This window comes from Ursus maritimus, unplaced genomic scaffold (assembly GCF_017311325.1).
Source record: "Ursus maritimus isolate PB19 unplaced genomic scaffold, ASM1731132v1 scaffold_16, whole genome shotgun sequence".
Taxonomy (NCBI): Eukaryota; Metazoa; Chordata; class Mammalia; order Carnivora; family Ursidae; genus Ursus; species Ursus maritimus.
This window is the reverse complement of record NW_024424008.1, coordinates 57,755,374-57,773,408: the sequence shown is the minus strand read 5'-3', so window position 1 is coordinate 57,773,408 and position 18,035 is coordinate 57,755,374. Positions and strand designations below refer to the sequence as shown.

The window sequence follows — 18,035 nt, the reverse complement described above, 5'->3', positions numbered from 1 at the left end:
CCCCTCCTGCCCCTCCGCCCCGTTTCCCCAACCGTCTTATGTGCAGGGAACAGGCATGTGTTTGGGGTAGTCAGCTGGCTATGTGGTGTTGAAAAAATAGTTTGAGGGCCCGGAACAGTCTGCATGTGAACTTTGAACCTAATCTCGGTTTTCCCCGCCACCGCTCTGCCTACACCCCTACCCAGTGTATACCAGTGGTCGCTCCAGATAAATGTGTCAAAAAACCAATCCACTGAAGTTCAGTTCACGTAAATGGCCAATTTGCAAGTACCTTTTCTTTCAATTCTTTATTTTTAGTTTTCATCTTGTCCTCATAAGTGCATTTAAGGAAGATTCAGTTCGACTCTGCTTCAGTTCCCTGCTGCTGCAGCAGAGTCTGCGGGGTTGGAGAAAAGGGCAAACCTAGAGGGACATTAGAATATGGAATATTCAGTTTTTATTCCTAGGGGGGGTATGCTGACCGGGATTGAAATCGGATTTTATTAAATAGCTGTTTGAGCTTTGGGCAAGTCTTTCCTGGGGCGAAAAACGCAAAACGGGGATCACAATTATAATTCACACACAGTGCACGTGTTTGAGTGTGCGTGCATGCCTAAGCGCACGCTTTGCCAAGGTAAACCCCGGGCAAGCATGTATTAACAGTTCTAAAGTAGTGTGACGTCACCATAGTAACAGCAACCTGTGCGCAGGCGTCTATTTAAAGGGCCAGCGTGCTCCCGGCGCCGCTAGCCCCGCCCTCTTCCTCAGATCGCTCCGCCTCCGTCTCCCCGCCGCTTGCCGGCTACGCCCTGCGGAATCCAAGTCACCAATCAGCGTCCAGTTTTCCCTTGCAGTCAATGGCTTGTGCCCCGGTTTCAAAAGCTCGGGGGCGGGCTCCGTCCGGGATCCGCGCATGCGCCGTCACCCGTCTTTCCCCACGCTGGTTCCGCGTCTTCTCAGTGCGGTCCCTCCGCCTGGCCTGAAGTGTCTCGTGTCTGGGGGCGGTCTGGGCTGACTCCGCCGCTGTCGCGATGGGCAAAACTGCCGACTCTCGGGGGCCGGGAGGCCGGCCCGACCCGGTGCGGAGCTTCAACCGTTGGAAGAAGAAACACAGCCATAAGCAGAGCCAAAAGAAGCAATTGAGGAAGCAGCTGAAGAAGCCCGAGTGGCAGGTGGAGCGCGAGGCTATCAGCCGCCTCATGCAGAACTACGAGAAGGTGAGGCCGGCGCTGGGGCGGGGGCCCGGGCGGACCGCGGGGGGCGGCGGGGCCGCAAGTCCCCGCGGCGATGGGAGATCTGTCACAGGTTGCGGGGGGGGGCGGCAAGCCGGCAGTCCACCGGGCTGGAGACGGTGGTGGGGTGACAGGTGCCGGCCGGGGCCCCGCTGAGGCCCCACAGGTGGTCTGCCGGGCGCCGCGGACCAGGTCTCCAGACCATCCAGGCCGCTCTTCTGCTCGCCACACTGCTCTTGATAAAATGATGGAAATGCAGTGGCCCTTGAGAGCAAGGAGTTAGTAGTGAAACAGGGTAATACTCACAGTAGTACTAACGGGACTAGTGGTTATAACGACACCTATGTTTTCAGCCACTATGTGCTTTACATTAATTATGTGACTTGGAATGAGGATGGGTCGTATTCCCATTTTACAGGTGAGAAACATTGAGGCTCTGAGAAGATAAGGGACTTGTTTTACGCTCATATGTTAGTAGGTGGTGTGGAATTGGAACCTAGACTCATGTCTTTCCAAGTCCAAAGCCTTTGCTTTTTAACCATTATGCCAGATCTGCAGACCTTGACATCATCCGCCTTCCTTCCTGTGCTTATCTCATTTTCTCTTCTTGATTCATGTCCCCGTCCAAGAATTGGCATAGGAAAGCTGGCCTCCTGCATACTACGTTGTAGTGGATGTTCTCAGATGAGTAGCCCTGTAGTTTTCATTTTGACCCCTTGTCCTCTCCTCCCACCCCCCCACCCCCCCTCCCTTAGTCTCCTTGGCATGGTCAGTACCCCCTCTCCCTGGCTCCCCACAAACCCCTTCTGTTGGCCTTCACCCACCTCACTCAGCCTCTCAGTGATTGCCCCCTTCTAGTGTGGTATAATCAGGGATTTAATATATGGGACATTTCTGGAATTATAGTCATCAAGTGTCATGCTGGTATAGCTTTCCTTTAAAGGACTCTTAGGTCAACAGTAAGATTAGATAGATAACCTTTATTTTTGTTTGGGCTTTTGAGTTAAGTAAATGATAATTTGATCCTGGCTTTTGATCACCAGATGAGTGACTTTGGGCATGTTATTTACTCTGTTTCCCTTTTCTTATCTTTAAAAGGCATAATAATATCTATTTTATAAGTTGTTGGGAGGAGTTAGAACACATGTTAAGCATTCTTCACATGTCTGATACATATAAATATATTAGCTGGTACATTATTACTACTATTGCTGTATGCACAGCACCTTAAGAAACCATTGTAAACTATTAGATTGCATTTTAGAGTCTTATCGAACTAGACTTGCTTAAGGGGTATAATCTCAGCCTTTCTTTCTTTTGTGTAATCCCAATGCTTATTCCTGTGGACTGGTGACTCCTTTTCGTATTCTACCCTCAGCTCTTCTGAGTTCATATTCTTTTTTTCTGACTTCGCTGAATAGTTTTTACCTGTCAGGGTACCTTAAATACACAAGTCCAAAACTGAGCTTATCATCTTTGACTCCCAAATCACAGTCCTGTGTATTAGTTTCCTCTTGCCACTGTAACAAATTGCCACAAACTCCATGCCTTAAAACAACAGATATTTGTTCTCTCATATTTCTGGAAGCCAGAAATCTGAAATCCATTTCACTGGGCTGGAGTCAAGGTGTCAGCAAGGCCATGCTCCACATGGAGGCTCTCGGGAAAAATCCATTTCTTGTAGCTTCTAGCTTCTGGTGGCTGCATTCCTTGGCTTGTGGCTGCATCACTCCCATCTCTTCCTCCATGGACGCATTGCCTTTGGCTCTGTATTAAATCTACTTGTGCCCTTTTAAAATAAGGATACTTCTGATTGCATTTAGGGCCCACCCAGAATATTAAGGATAATCGCCCATCTCATATCTTTAATAATGACCTGGACAAAATCACTTTTGCCATCTAAGATAGCATTCTCAGTTCTGGAGGTTAACATGGACATATTTGGGGCTGTTATTTGGCCCACCACATGCTAGCCCCACTATCCAAGCAGACTGCTGAGCTAGAAACCTAGGAGTAATCCTAGACACTTCCCTCTCAGCACTATTACATCCAGTCACACTGATAATCTTCTCTGCCTCTTAAATTTTTTAAATGTTACTCCATCCCCTCTGCTATGCCTTAGTTCAGGCCGCATCATCTTTTGCATGGATTACTACAGTAGGTATTTGCTTATAATAGGGATTAGCAAGCTTTTTCTGTAAAGGACCAGATAGTAAATGGTTTCAGCTTTGCAGGTCAAGAGGGTGAAACTACTCAACTCTGCCATTGTAACACAAAAGCTGCCTTGGAAATACTTAAACAGGTGGGTATAGTTGTGTTCCAGCAAAATTTCAGTTAGGAAAACCGGTGGCTGGATTTGGCCCTTAGGCCTTATCCCCCTCTAACCTATCTTCTGTATTGCTGGCAGAATGATTCTTTCCAAGATGATAATTCAATAGTCTTATTCCTGATTAAAACCCTCCCTTGCCTCACAGTTACTTCCAGGAAAATGGTCAGATACTTTCATGTGTCAACATGTTCTACTCCAGAGGAAGAGTAAGTTATTTGTGGTCAGGCAGACCTGGTTTAAATCTCACTCAGTTTGGGTATTGAGTAGCCAAGTTTCTTAATATTCCTGAGTCTCAGTTTCTTTGATTCAGCAGAGGTTCCTAATTACCCAGAGTGTTGTAAGGCTCAAAGAGGTAATGTATGTAAACCAAGTGGTGTGTGGTAAGCATACATGGAAGAACAACTTGTAGTTTCATGAATTGGCCATGCTCCCTGCTGCTGCTGCTTTTTTTTTTTTTAAGAGATTATTCAAATAATTTACTTATTTATTGGAGAGAGAGAGCACGAGCAGAGGAAGAGGAAGAAGCAGGCTCCTGGCTAAGTGGGGAGCCTGACATGGGACTCGATCCCAGGACCCTGAGATCATGACCTGAGCTGAAGTCAGATGCTTAACTGACTGAACCACCTGGTCACCTCGCTCCCTGATGCTTCTTGTCCTGGTACTTGATGTTTCCACTGCTTGCAGTGAGCACCCCCGTTCTCCCACTCTAGGAACACCTACCAGTCCTTCAAAATTTAAACTTCTCTTCCTGACCTCCCCAAGTGGGGTTAGGGCTGCTGTGTGTCTGTAACATTTCGTATACTTTTATTGCAGCATTATCACCAGGCTGTGATGATTGGCTTCTTTGTTTAACTTCTTCCTTAACTTTCCTGCTAAATCATGAACCCCTGAAGGTCAGAAACCTTTGACACACTACCTTCGGGCTTCCCGGACACTTCCCAGACATGTTCCCACCCAACATAGTGCGGTGCTTGTCCTGGAGTGGACGCTTAGTGTTTAGATGTTACTTGGTGCCCAAAGACCTTTTCCATATGGCTTTATTCTGGTTGGTAACATAGGTCTATTCTTTTTGGTCTTTTGTTTGAATTACAATTATTAACACTTATGAAGCTTTTTATGCGTTAACTTGCCATATCCTCACAATTGAAGACGCTATGAGACTGTTTCCATTATACAGGTGAGAAGCTTTAAGGAAGAACAAAATTAAATAATTTCTGCAAGCTTAAACAGCTAGTAGTGAAGAAGTTCTAGCTCAGGTAGTCTAGGTCTTATGCCAGAGTGCCAAATCATTACACTTTACTGTGTCGCACCTCACGAATGTTTAAATTCTAGTCTTTTCACTAAACTGAAGGAACAGATTTTCCCTGTAAGTATTGTTGTGTTTTATTTATTTATGTTTAATCTTAGAAGTATTTTCTTAAGATTTTGTCAAGAAAGAAAGGCACTGTGAAATCAAATGCCAGGGCTGGCAATACTAGAATACAGTCATAGCAGATTTGTTATTGTCTAGGTAACTGAGGTGTAGACCTTCACTACAGGGTTCCTCAGAAGATAGCATCTGTGCATAAAACTTGTATTACAGCGTTTTATAATACAAGGATGGTGTTCAGTAGCTTCACTGGTTAAACACTGAACAGTTTGATTCAGAAATATCTGTAACAGTTTGACGAGGTACTTGTTGAGGCCTAGGCCAAAATAGATGGGAAAAAATACATGTCTGTGTCCCTAGGGAGGTGGAGGGTTGATACATTTTGATAAATGTTATAATCCTAAATATGTACAGTGCTGTGGAGTTAGAGGGTAATTAGGGGAAAGGAGGTTAAGTTATTCTGTCCCTGCCCTTTCTGGCTAGGTGGATTTGAAAAATGTGTTTCCCCTGGGCATGCTGCCCTTCCTTCTTGTCATTGCAGCCTCAGGCCTGGCTTGTGGAGCTGAGCGTGAGCTGGATTTCAGCCCCCATATGCCTTTGTGTAGGGCACAAACTGTCTAGCAGTTTGTGGTAGCCATGAGTGGAGCTAGTTCTTGAATGATACGTTCTCCAGTTAGAAAGGATTGGCAAGAACATTATACATCAAGGGAGCAACGCAAGAATATACAAAAAGATATTAAAATACATGGTGTTCTCTGAGGGGGAGATACTCCCTTTAGTGCAGTATGTGCTCCTGAACTGGCTTCAGATGAGGTTGCAGAAGAGGGTCAGAGGTGGATTGTCAACAGTTTTAGAGGCTGTAGTGGTTAGAATAATGGCCTCCCAAAGATGTCTGCATCCTAACCCTGAGCCTGTGAATGAGTTATATGGCAAAGGGGAATTAAGGTTGCTGATCAGCTGGCCTTAACATAGGGGGATCAGGATTATCCAATTGGGCCAGTGTGGTGACCCACAGGTCCTGAAATGTGGAGGAGAGGGGCAGAAGAGTTGGTGTGGGAATGCTGTGAAGTGAGGAAGACAGGAAGACCATTGCTGGCTGGCTTTGAAGTTGGAAGGCTGACATAAACCAATCCAAGGAAGTGTGCAGTCTGTAGAAGCTAGAAAAAGCAAGGAAGTGGATTCTCTCCTATAGTCACCAAAAAGAATTTTAGCTGAGTGAGACCCATTTTGGACTTCTGACTTCCAGAGTTATAAGTTAATCAATTTATGTTGGTTTAAGCCACTGTCGGTGGTATTTGTTTCAGCCCCTGTGGGAAATTCATACAGAGGCCATGTTTGGAGACTATCGGGAAGCACTGAGGAGTCTGTGGGAGCAGTTAGAGAACATAGTGAAGCTGTAAAGGCTGTGGAGGCTGTGACCAGGTCAGAGACCATTGCTATAGTCTAGGCTTTAGGTCTTCTGAGAGGCAGATACCGCGTTGGGATTAAGTGGATTGGAGATTTATTGGACGGAAATGTCTGCAGAAGTGGAGGAGAAGGAACAGAAATAGGGAAAGGAGGGAGGATGGAAGGAGGAGCCAGTAGGAAGAGTCTCAGGCTGCAGCACAGTCTAAGAAGGCTTCTGCTGATGGGGTGTCTTGGAACCAAAGTTGCCCTTGAAGGGAATCTCTGGTCTTGCAGGAATGAGTCTCCAGTTGTACTGCTGCTGTGAGCAGTCATTGGGAGCAGCCAGGAAAGTATGGCGCCGTCGGTGGTGGGTCTGGAGGATCAACTGCTGCTCATCGGTTGACTGTGTTCCCTGAAGCTGGACATCTGGGGGGTTTATTTCTAAGGCCACCTCGTAGGGGGTGTGTGTTGGGGGTTCTGATGGGGAGTTGGGGATTGAAGCTTGTTGAGAAATGTTGAGCTCTTTGTTTCAGTTCAGCCACTGTTGTCACTGTTGCTGAGTGACTCCATCTCTGCACCTGGGATTCATTTAGACTGTGATAGTAATCAGCTTGTGCTATATTGGAACCCTGTGCTCTAATCCATGGTTTCCCCCCTTAATCAGAATTTGGTGTGGCAGATTGCTTTTCTTGTCATGATTGCAGGAGGTGGAGCATTCTAGAACGTTCTTCTATTTTCATCTCCTGCTTTGAGAATATGAAAATAGTACTTTTGTGAGAAATGAGAGTTGTGAGAGTGTGTTGGAAGAAGCACAGGGGGTGGTCAGTGGTATCCGCCCTGTTTTCCCCTCCGCCCCCTCTAGGTTTCCCACCAGTGGTAGGAAGTCCTGAACAGTACTGTCTCTGAAACATCTGTTCTCTGATTTTAGAAGAGTGATACAGATTTCAGAGGGAGTATGAACACTGGAAGACAGGAGTGATTTTTTTTTTTTTTTAAGAAAAGAAAGGGCCGAGTTACTTTTGTTTGTAGGAACCATAGCCAACTTCCTTGAGTTCTAAATATTCCTTGGAACGTAACTGAGAGTCTTCTGGAACAGGGTCGGCAATCTTTTTCTGTAACAGGCCAGATAGTCAATATTAGGCTTTGTGGGTCACGTGATCTCTGTCATAATCACATAGACACTATGTAAATGAGTAGTTGTAGCTGTGCTCCAGGAAAACGGTTTGGAAGAACGGGCAGCAGATTGGATTGGGCCATAGTTTGCTGACTCCTGTTCTAGTTCATCAGTGGAGTAAAAATTTCCTTCTGTTTCTTTGACTTCTTTCTAAGAATATGTTGTATAGATCTACATTGTAATGGCTGACAGAATGCTGGAACAGTTCTGTTCTTCCAGACTTTCCGTTAGGAGGTCAGCAGACTAGAGAGAGATGTGCAGTGTTTGCTTGAATTAGCCCACTTTGCCTGTATTGTGTCGCTGGTGGAGGCTGACCAGTGTGTGGCTCGTCTAGCTCCTCCTGTAAGCCTTCTCTTCTTTGTGAAAACGGCTTTTTTGCTGATCACATCACAAGGCGTGGGTGGACTCTAATTTTGATGTTGTGTTTGTGAGATTTACCTTCTAATTAAGGTTCCCTGATGGGACAGGATATTCTAATGAACTTTTCTCTGATGTGGGTACGATGATTATTCCTCTTCGCTCTTCTCTGGAATGTTTTGTAGGGATTAAGGCAATGTTTTAATATTTGTGTTTTCAGCATGTGAGGACAGAGAATAACCCTATCTGAGCTACACTAAGGATCTTGGGAAAGATGATACTGTAGACTATAAAATGAAATAAAATCTGCCATCCTTTTACTGCCTGGGGTGTAATTTAAATAAATGAACCTTACAAATGCAACTTTTCCCTTTTGTGAATCATGAATAATTTGGCAGCATATTCTCAGATCTGAACAGGAGTTCCTGCTTTCAGCATCTATGATAAAATAATTCTCCTGAGTAGCTGAAATGAAATTCAGAAAATTGGGTTTATGCTAATGAAGAACGTCAGTAACGAACATTTAGATAATGTCAAGTTAAAGGGCAAAATGTTACTTATTGTGGCTTCAAAGCGTGACTGAGATGTTTCTTCTGGTTATTGTTAATGGCCCCTCCTTCACTGTACCCCCAAATGAAGAGTGGTCGGGTTGGATTTGTCATGTCACTGATTGATGGTTAAAACTTGAAAAGATTTGTGCTAACAAGATAGATTTCTCCAATTAACTTCAATCTGTTCTCCAAAGTGTTTAAATAGAAGTATTCTCATTGTGCTCTGTGGCTTAGAGTCATTTTGCCCCTTATTTCTTAATATTCCTTGAAGGATGGACTGAAGGTAGAGTTTCTTCCTAAAACTGATGTGGTGATGATTAACTATGTTCTCAGAGGTGAAGGAGCATTGTGGTGGTAGTGGTGGTGTGTGTGTGTTTTGAATGAATGAGGTGGTGTGTTTTTTTTTAATCAATTTAAATTGTTATAAGCTTATATTTTTGATTCATGGCAACTTTCCTAAGGCATATTTCTTTCTAGAAGGAATGATGGTTTTTAATTAGAAGTGATGGTTGAATTCAATCCTGTAGTACCAAGGACTAGCCAGGCAGCACAACGTAGATCAAAAATGGCCTTGTCGTAAAGCAAATTATACGGTGCATTATTTTGTCTTAGCTGACGTAGTCTCCTTTTTCTTTTTTCAGATAAATGTAAATGAAATTACAAGATTTTCAGATTTCCCCTTGTCCAAAAAAACATTGAAAGGTAGGCATATGGTGATTTTGGGACATGTTGTTGGGTTTCTTGATGTTTTTTATAAATGGAAAAAGATTGAGAGCATTTAACTTGAAAGATAATTATTTTGGCAAATAATTTTGATATCTTGAACCTCTAACACCAAGAAACAATATTAATTCATTTGAGTTTGCTCGATTTGTCATTCTCATCCTTTCTGGACTAGTTAAACAGTAGTTAAAAAGCAAGATGCCAGGGCCTCTCAGTAATTAAAATCTAAGTGTATTAGTTAAAATGAACAAGAAAACAAAAGTGACATCTTTTATATTAGTGTGTTAGGGCCACCAGAACAAAATCTCAGACTGGGAGGTGGGGGGTACTTAAACAATAGAAATGAATTTTCTCATAGTTCTGGAGGCTAGAAGTCCAAAGATCAAGATACTGGCAGGGTTAGTTTCCTCCAAGAGCCAGTGTGAAATGGTCTGTTCTAGGACTCTCTCCTTGGCTTGTGAATGACCACTCTCTTGCTGCGTCTTCATGTGGCTGTCCTACTGTGCAGTCATACCATTGGTGTCTCTTTTTGTGTCCAAATTTCCCCTTCTTTTAAGGACACCAGTGACATCAGATCAGGGCTCATTTGAACTTAATCACCACTTCAGAGGCCCTATTTCTGAATATGGGTGTTAGGGCTTCAACGTAGGAGTTTTAGGGGGCACAATTCAGCCCATACACCTGTTTTACGGGGGTTTTCTGAAGTGTCACTCTCTTCCCCTCCACACTGGCAGGTTTGCAAGAAGCCCAGTACCGTTTGGTAACTGAAATACAGAAGCAGACCATTGGGTTGGCTTTGCAAGGTAAAGATGTTCTTGGAGCTGCCAAGACAGGATCTGGCAAGACTTTGGCTTTCCTTGTTCCAGTAAGTCATTTTTTTATATTGGGTCAAGTCCTTTATTACATGTTTTTAAAATATTATGTGCCTAGGTAGAAATCATTATGTAGAGAGTTGTTTCCTGTTGGATTTCTTTGGCTAGAGTGCAAACTGTATCAGACGGGGGCTCCAACGGTCCTGTTTTCCACCATACTCCCTTTGTCCTAACATAGTTCCTTGCACCTGGTGGGCACTTAGTAACTTTTTGAATGAGTGAAATACTGTTTCTTGACAAGCCTTTGCATTCCTGAAAGATGTGTATTTTTCAGGGGGCAGGTGGGCATGGTTCCACCCTGTTGTAGGACCACTGGGGCAGGCCGGGGAGGCTGTTTGTGCACTCGTGCTTGCAAACCTGCCGATTGCATTTATACTTGCCACTTGATTAGGATAAAGCTGAAGTATGCTCACTTTAAGGAGATTGGGTGATTCATTGAGAATTTTCCAGGACATTGATAGCTGTCGTTTTGAGCAGTAAAACAATAGAGTCTCTTAGGAATTTATTTATATCTCATTTATGCAGTTGGTCTCATAATTTAATTCCAACAAAATAATTGGCTTAGAAAAATCACATTCGAGTTTTTGTTCCAAGTATTGCAAAACCATTTTTCCCTTAAATCCAGTTTTTCATAAAGATGTTTCTCTACAACTAGAAAAGTCAGTCACTATAATTACAGTAACTACACCGATGAAAGTTTAATGTGGTTTCTGTTCAGAAAATAGTGACAGATATTTCTCCAAAATCTGTTTTAATAGTTTGAGGGCTGCACGTACCTCTCACTGTTGGCCAGTCTCTTGCTGGCAGGGCTCTGGCGGCAGCTGACCTGCCGTGAGGTTTAAGTTCCCTTCCCTCTATGACTTGAGGGATCTGGTGGCTGGAAGAAAAAGAAAAAAACATAATTTCTTCTTTCTGATTGGATGACACTTGAGACTGGTATGTCTTCTGCTTGGAAGGTGCCTTTGATTGGGAGGAGCAAGGTCGGTTCAGGAATCAAAATGCTGCCTTCTGAAAGGACTTACTAAACACAAATTTGCTGTCTTTTTTGAGGTGCTGGAAGCCTTATATCGTCTACAGTGGACCTCAACAGATGGGCTGGGGGTTCTGATTATATCACCTACGAGAGAACTGGCCTATCAGACCTTTGAGGTTCTCCGAAAAGTAGGAAAGAATCATGACTTTTCGGCTGGTCTCATCATTGGTGGAAAGGTTTGTCTTTTGTCTTGTCCTTTTTTCTATAACTTACATTGGAGCACTGTGGCAGTTGACAGGAAAGAGGTGGAGATTTCATTTAAACAGGTAGGCTGGCATCCTGGTGGGGTCACTGTCATCTAGAGTTCTGATTATCAATTTCGAAGGTCCAGAAAGTCCATTTTTGTGAGGGTATCTGAATTGATCAGCTTCTCTGAGATTAATGTACTCTAAACAGCCTGTAAATTTTTTGTTAATGTACTTGGAAAAGGTAACATTTGAGTATTTGGACTAGTTCCTTTTAAGAAAATATCTAAGAGGTTGAATAATTCAGAACATTGCTGAATCAGCAGCAGGAGAAAGGAAGACAGTGCTTTAAAAATTTTTTTAAACTATTTTTTTAATTGAAGTATAGTTAACACATAATTACATTAGTTTCAGGTGTACAACATACTGATTCAACAAGTCTATACGTTTTGGTATGCTCACCACAAGTGTAGCTACCATCTGTCACCATACGACGCTATTACAGTACTGTCGACTCTATTTCCTATGCTGTGTCTTTCATCCCTGTGACTTCGTCATTTCACAACTGGAAGCTTGTATCTCCCAATGCCCGTCACCCATTTTGCCCATCCCTCTCCTCTCTGGCAATCATCAATTTGTTTTCTGTATTTATATGTCTATTTCTGCTTTTTGTTGTTTTTTTTTGGATTCCATATATAAGTGAAATTATCTGGTATTTGTCTTTTTCTGACTTATTTTACTTAAGCATAGTATTCTCTGCGTCTGCCTATGTTGTTGTAGGTGGCAAGATCTCATTCTTTTTTATGAATGAGTAATGTTCCTTTATATAAATATACTACATCTTTTTGTCCATTCATCTATTGATGGACACTTGGGTTGCTTCCATATCTAGGCTATTGTGAGGAATGCTACAGCGAACATAGGGCTGTATATATCTCTTTGAATTGGTGTTATTTTCTTTGTGTAAATACCCCGAACTGGAATTGTTGCATCGTGTGGTAGTTCTGTTTTTAATTTCTTTGAGGAACCTCCATACTGTTTTCCATAGTGGTTGCATCAGTTCACATTCCCACCAGCAGTGCACAAAGGTTCCCTTTTCTCCACATCCTCACCAATGCTTACTTCTTTTCAATATTAGCTAGTCTGGCAGGAGTGGTGGTTTTGATTCGGATTTCTTGGATGATTGGTGACATGGAGCATCTTTTCATGTCAATGTTGGCCTTTGGGAAACTGTATGTTTTTAGGAACTGTATATCTTTGGGAAAATATCCAAGTCCTAAGACCGCTTTTTAATTAGGTTGTTTGGTTTTTTTGGTGTTGAGTTGTAGAAGTTCTTTATATATATCATATATATGACATATATATTGTATGTAAATAGGATATCATAGGATATTATATATCACATATATATGTAGGATATTAAACCCTTATCAGATATGTCATTTGCAGATACTTTTTTCCATTTAGTAGGTTGCCTTCTCATTTTCTTAATGGTTTCCTTTGTTGTACAAAAACTTTTTACTTTGAGGAAGTCCCAAGTTTGTTTTTGCTTTTGTTTCCCTTGCCTGAGGAGACGTATCGACAGCAATGTTGCTAAGGCCAAGAGATCACTGCCCATGTTTTCTTCTAAGCGTTTTATGCTTTCAGATCTTATGTTCAAATCTTTAATCCATTTTGAGTTTATTTTTGTATATAGTAAAAGACAGTGGTCCAGTTTGACTTTTTTGCATGTATCTGTCCAGTTTTCTTAACACCATGAATAGAGGAGACATCTTTTCTCCATTGTATATTCTTTTCTCTTTTGTCATAGATTAATTAACATATGTGTGGGTTTATTTCTGGGTTCTATATTCTATTACATTGATCTGTGTGTCCATTTCATGCCAGTACCATACTGTTTTGGTTATGATAGCTTTGTAATACAGTTTGAAATCTGGAATTGTGGTATCTCTAGCTTTGTTCTTTCTCAAGATTGCTTTGGCTATTTGGGGTCTTTGTGGTTTCATGCAAATTTTAGAATTCTTTGTTCTATTTCTGTGAAAATACCATTGTTATTTCAATGGGGATTGCATTGAATCTGTAGATTGCTTTGGGTAGTATGGACATTTTAACAATATTTTTGTTATCTGTGAGCTCGAGATAGCTTTCCGTTTGTGTAGTCTTCAGTTTCTTTCATGAGTGTCTTAAAGTCTTCAGAGGACAGGTTTTTTGGTTTTTATTACTGTTCTTTTTTCTTTTAATCTCTTTAGTTGTTAATTCCTAGGTATTTTATAATTTATCGGTGCAATTGTAAATGGAATGGTTTTCTTAATTTCTTTCTAATTGCTTGTTATTAGTATATGGAAACACAAATGATTTCTGTATGTTAATTTTGTATCTGTGACTTTACTGAATTTGTGCGTTAGTTCTCATACTTTTTTGATTAAGTCTTCAGGGTTCTTTATATATAGTATCCTGTGTCAGCAGATAGTGACAGTTTTACTTCTTCCTTTTCTATTTGGATGCCTTTTTTTTCTTTTTCTTGCCTAATTGCTCTGGCTGGGAAAAGCTTTTAGTTTTTTACCATTGAATATGATGTTAGTTTTTGAGTTTGTCCTTTGTGGCCTTTAGTATGTTGAGATGTTCCTTCCATACCCACTTTGTTGAGAGTTTTTATCATGAATGGATGTTGAATTTGGTCATATGCTTTTTCTGCATCTTTGAGATCATATGATTTTAATCCTTTGTTTTGTTAATGTGGCATATCATGTTGATTTGCAGATGTTGAACCGTTCTTGCATCTGTAGAGTAAATCCCACTTGATCGTGGTGTACGATTCTTGTATTGTTGGATCTGGTTTGCTAATATATTTTTTATCATTTTATATTTTTCATTATAATAAGCGTACTCTTTAATCTCCATCCTCTATTTCCCCCATCTCTCCACCCACGTCCCGTCTCGTAACCATTAGTTCTCTTTAGTTAAGAGTTTGTTTCTTGGTTTGCCTCTCTTTCTCTTTCTTGTTTTCCTTTGCTCATTTGTTTTGTTTCTTAAATTCCACATATGAGTGACATCATAAAGTATTTGCCTTTCTCTGACTTATTTCACTTAGTATCATACTCTGGCTCCATCCATGTCATCACAAATGGCAAAATTTCATTCTTTTTTATGGCTGGAATATTATGGTAATATTCCAGTGTGTGTGTGTGTGTGTGTGTGTGTGTGTGTGTGTATACACACACCACCTCTTCCTTATACATTCATCAGTTGATGGACACTTGGGCTGTTTCCATAATTTGGCTTTTGTAGATAATGCTGCTATTCAGGGTGCATGTATCCTTTTGAATTGGTGTTTTGTATTCTTTGGATACATACCCAGTAGTGCAATTGCTGGATCCTAGGGTAGTTCTGTTTTTAACTTTTTTTTTTAAAGGGCTCTTTAGACAAAGGTGTTTAGTATTTTTATTAAAGATTTTATTTATATATTTGAGAGAGAAAGTGCGAGCACATGCACAAGCTGGGGAGGGGCAGAGGGGAAGGGAGAGGCACAGGCAGACTCTGCACTGAGCACAGAGCCCCATGTGGGGCTCAAAAATCATGACCCTGAGATCATGACCTGAGCTGAAATCAAGAGTCCAACGCTTAACCAACTGAGCCACCCAGGTGCCCCTATTTTTAACTCTTTGAGGAACCTCCATACTGTTTTCCAGAGTGGCTGTACCAGCTTGCATTTCAACCAGTAGTGCAAAAGTGTTCACCTTTCTCTACATCCTTGTCAGCACCTGTTGTTTCTTGTGTTGTTGATTTTAGCCATTCTGACTGATGTGAGACCATATCTCATTGTGGTTTTGATTTGCATTTCCCTGATGATGAGTGATGTTGAGCATCTTTTCATGTGTCTTTTGGCCATCCATGTCTTCTTTGGGAAAATGATAGTCTTCTGCCCATTTTTTTTTTTTTTTTGAGTTTTTTTTTTTTTTTTTTTAAGATTTTATTTATTTATTTGACAGAGATAGAGGCAGCGAGAGAGGGACCCCGATGCAGGGCTCGATCCCAGAATGCTGGGATCATGACCCGAGCCAAAGGCAGACACTTAATGACTGAACCACCCAGGCGCCCCTTCTGCCCATTTTTTAATTGGATTATTTGTGTATTGAGTTGTATCAGTTCTTTATATATTTTGGATACTAACCTTTATTGAATATGTCATTTGCAAATATCTTCTCCCATTATATAGGTTGTCTTTTAGTTTTGTTGGTTTGTTTCCTTTGCTGTGCAGAAGCTTTTTATTTTGATATAGTCCCAGTAGTTTATTTTTGCTTTTATTTCCCTTGCCTCAGACATACCTAGAAAAATGTCCCTCTGGCTGATGTCAGAGGTTATGCCTGTGCTCTCTTCAAGAATTTTTATGGTTTCAGGTCTCATATTTAGGTTTCTAATCCATTTTGAGTTAATTTTTGTATATGTATAAGAAAGTGCTCTACTTTAATTCTTTTGTGTGTGGCTGTCCAGTTTTCCCAATAGTACTTCTTGGAGTGGCTGACTTTTTTTCCATTGAATAGTCTTTCCTATTATATCGAATATTAGTTGACCATATAGTTGTGGGTTGATTTCTGGGTATTAGTCTATTGACCTGTGTGTCTGTTTTTATGCCAGTATCATACTGTTTTAATCACTACCACTTTGTAGTGTAACTTGAAATCTGGAATTGTGATACCTCCAGTTTTGTTCTTCTTTTTCAGATTGCTTTGACTATTCAAGGTCTTTTGTGGTTCCATACAAATTTTAGGGTTATTTGTTCTAGTTCTGTGAAAAATGCTGTTGGTATTTTGATAGGAATTGTATTAAATCTGAGTTTGCTAATATTTTGTTGGGGATTTTTGCATCTGTGTTTATCAGAGATAGTGGTCAATAGTTTTCTTTCTTTCTTTCTTTCTTTCTTTCTTTCTTTCTTTCCTTTTTCTTTCTTTTTTTTTTTTTTTTTTTTGTGGTATTGTCTGGTTTTGGCATCTGGGTAATGCTTGTCCGGCAAAATGAGTTTGGGAGTGTGCCTTCCTCTTCAATTTTTGGGAACAGTTTGAGGAAGATAGGTACTAACTTTTCTTTAAATGTTAGAACTCCCTGTGAAGCTGCCTGGTCCTGGACTTTTGTTTTTTGGGAGTGTTCAAATTATTGATTGAATTTCATTACTTGTAATCAGTCTTTTTGGATTGTCCATTTCTTTGTGATTGAGTCTTGGAAGGTTGTGTGTTTCTTTTTCTTTTTTCTTTTTTTACAGTTTGGCACTTCGTTTTATTTATTTATTTCTTTATGTACTTATTTATTTTAAAATATTTTATTTATTTATTCATGAGAGACAGGGAGGCAGAGGCAGAGGGAGAAGCAGGCTCCCCACGGAGCAGGGACCCCCCCCCTCCCCCAATGGAGGACTGGGTCCCACGACCCTGGGATCATGACCTGAGCTGAAGGCAGATGCTTAACTGACTGAGCCACCTAGGCGCTCTAAGTTGTGTGTTTCTAGGAGTTTATTGTTATCTAGATTTTTCAGCTTGTTGTAATGTAATTCTAGTTGTCACTTATAATTCTTTGTATTTTTGTGGTGTTGGTTGTAACTTCATTTGTGATTTTTTGGGGAAGGTTTTCTCTTTTTTCCTTGATGAGTGTGATTAGCAGTTTATCAGTTTTTAAAAAGTCTTTTCACAGAACCAACTTTCATTCTATTGATATTTTCTATTGTTTGTTTTCTTTTAAAGATTTTATTTTTTTGAGAGAGAGACAGAGAGAGGATGGGTGGGTAAGGGAAGAGGGAGAAGAACAAGCAGACTCCCCGCTGAGCAGGGAGCCCAATGCTGGACTCGATCCCAGGACCCTGAGATCATGACCTGAGCCAAAGTCAGACGCTTAACCGACTGAGCCACCCAGGCGCCCCTTCTATTGTGTTTTGAGACTCTATTTATTTCCATTCTGATCTTTATGTTCTTCCTTCTAATAACTTTGTGCTTTATCTGTTCTTTTTCTGGTTCCTGTCGGTGTAAAGTTAAATTGTTTATTTTAGGATTTTTCTTGTTTTTTGAGTTAGGCCTGTATCACTATGATGGTTGATATGATTTCAGTCTTCAATTTGAGACTGGTTTTGTGGCCTAACATGTGATCTGTCTTGGAGAGTGTTCTGTTTACACTTGAAAAGTATGTGTATTCTGCATTTTTTAGGTGAAATGTTTTTTATATACCTGTTAAGTTCATGTGGTCTAATGTATTTTAAGTCCAGTGTTTCCTCATTGATTTTCTGTCCAGATGATGTATCCATTGATGTAGGTGGGGTATTAAAGTCCCCTGTGGTTAGTGTATTGCTGTCAATTTCTCCCTTTATGTCTGTTAATATTTTTTGTGTTTAGGTGCTCCTGTGTTTGGTGCATAAATACTTATGAATGTTATATCCTCTTTTTGGATTGATCCCTTTATCATTATGTAATGCCCTTTTTTGTCTTTTGTTACAGTCATTGTTTTAAAGTCAGTTTTGTCTGATACTCCAGCTTTCTGGAATAGAAGATGGTTTTGAGGAATGTTGATTTTAGCTCATGGTGGAACCTGCTGTATGACTTCTGCTCTATCTGCTAGTATAGCTGGACTGCTTGTTTGTGCTAGAGTTTCTTCTAGAGTGTGAGGATAATTCTTGAATTTATATGCAAACATACACAAAGAGTAGCATCACAAACCCTGACATATTCATGTACCCGTCACCCTTCTTTAACGACTAACATTCTTTGGTTCTTGTTTCAAGGAGACAGCTTCTAGAATGTAGAGAGCTCATGGTATCAGAGAGCCTCCCCAGTGCCTCTGGGTTCTGACTTAAATGATGGCAGTGA

At 41.0% G+C, this 18,035-nt stretch overlaps 1 protein-coding gene across 1 annotated transcript in view; it reads left to right on the top strand.

Moving 5' to 3' along the window:
* Positions 1-914: 914 nt before the first annotated feature.
* The window catches only part of DDX10 (DEAD-box helicase 10), a 261,015-nt gene continuing 243,894 nt past the window's right edge, over positions 915-18,035 (top strand). Inside the window, exons 1-4 of the mRNA XM_040631253.1 lie at positions 915-1,196; positions 9,019-9,079; positions 9,835-9,965; positions 11,023-11,181. Coding sequence (XP_040487187.1) covers positions 1,011-1,196; positions 9,019-9,079; positions 9,835-9,965; positions 11,023-11,181 — 537 coding nt within the window. The 5' untranslated portion in view covers positions 915-1,010. The remainder of the gene's footprint in view (positions 1,197-9,018; positions 9,080-9,834; positions 9,966-11,022; positions 11,182-18,035) is intronic.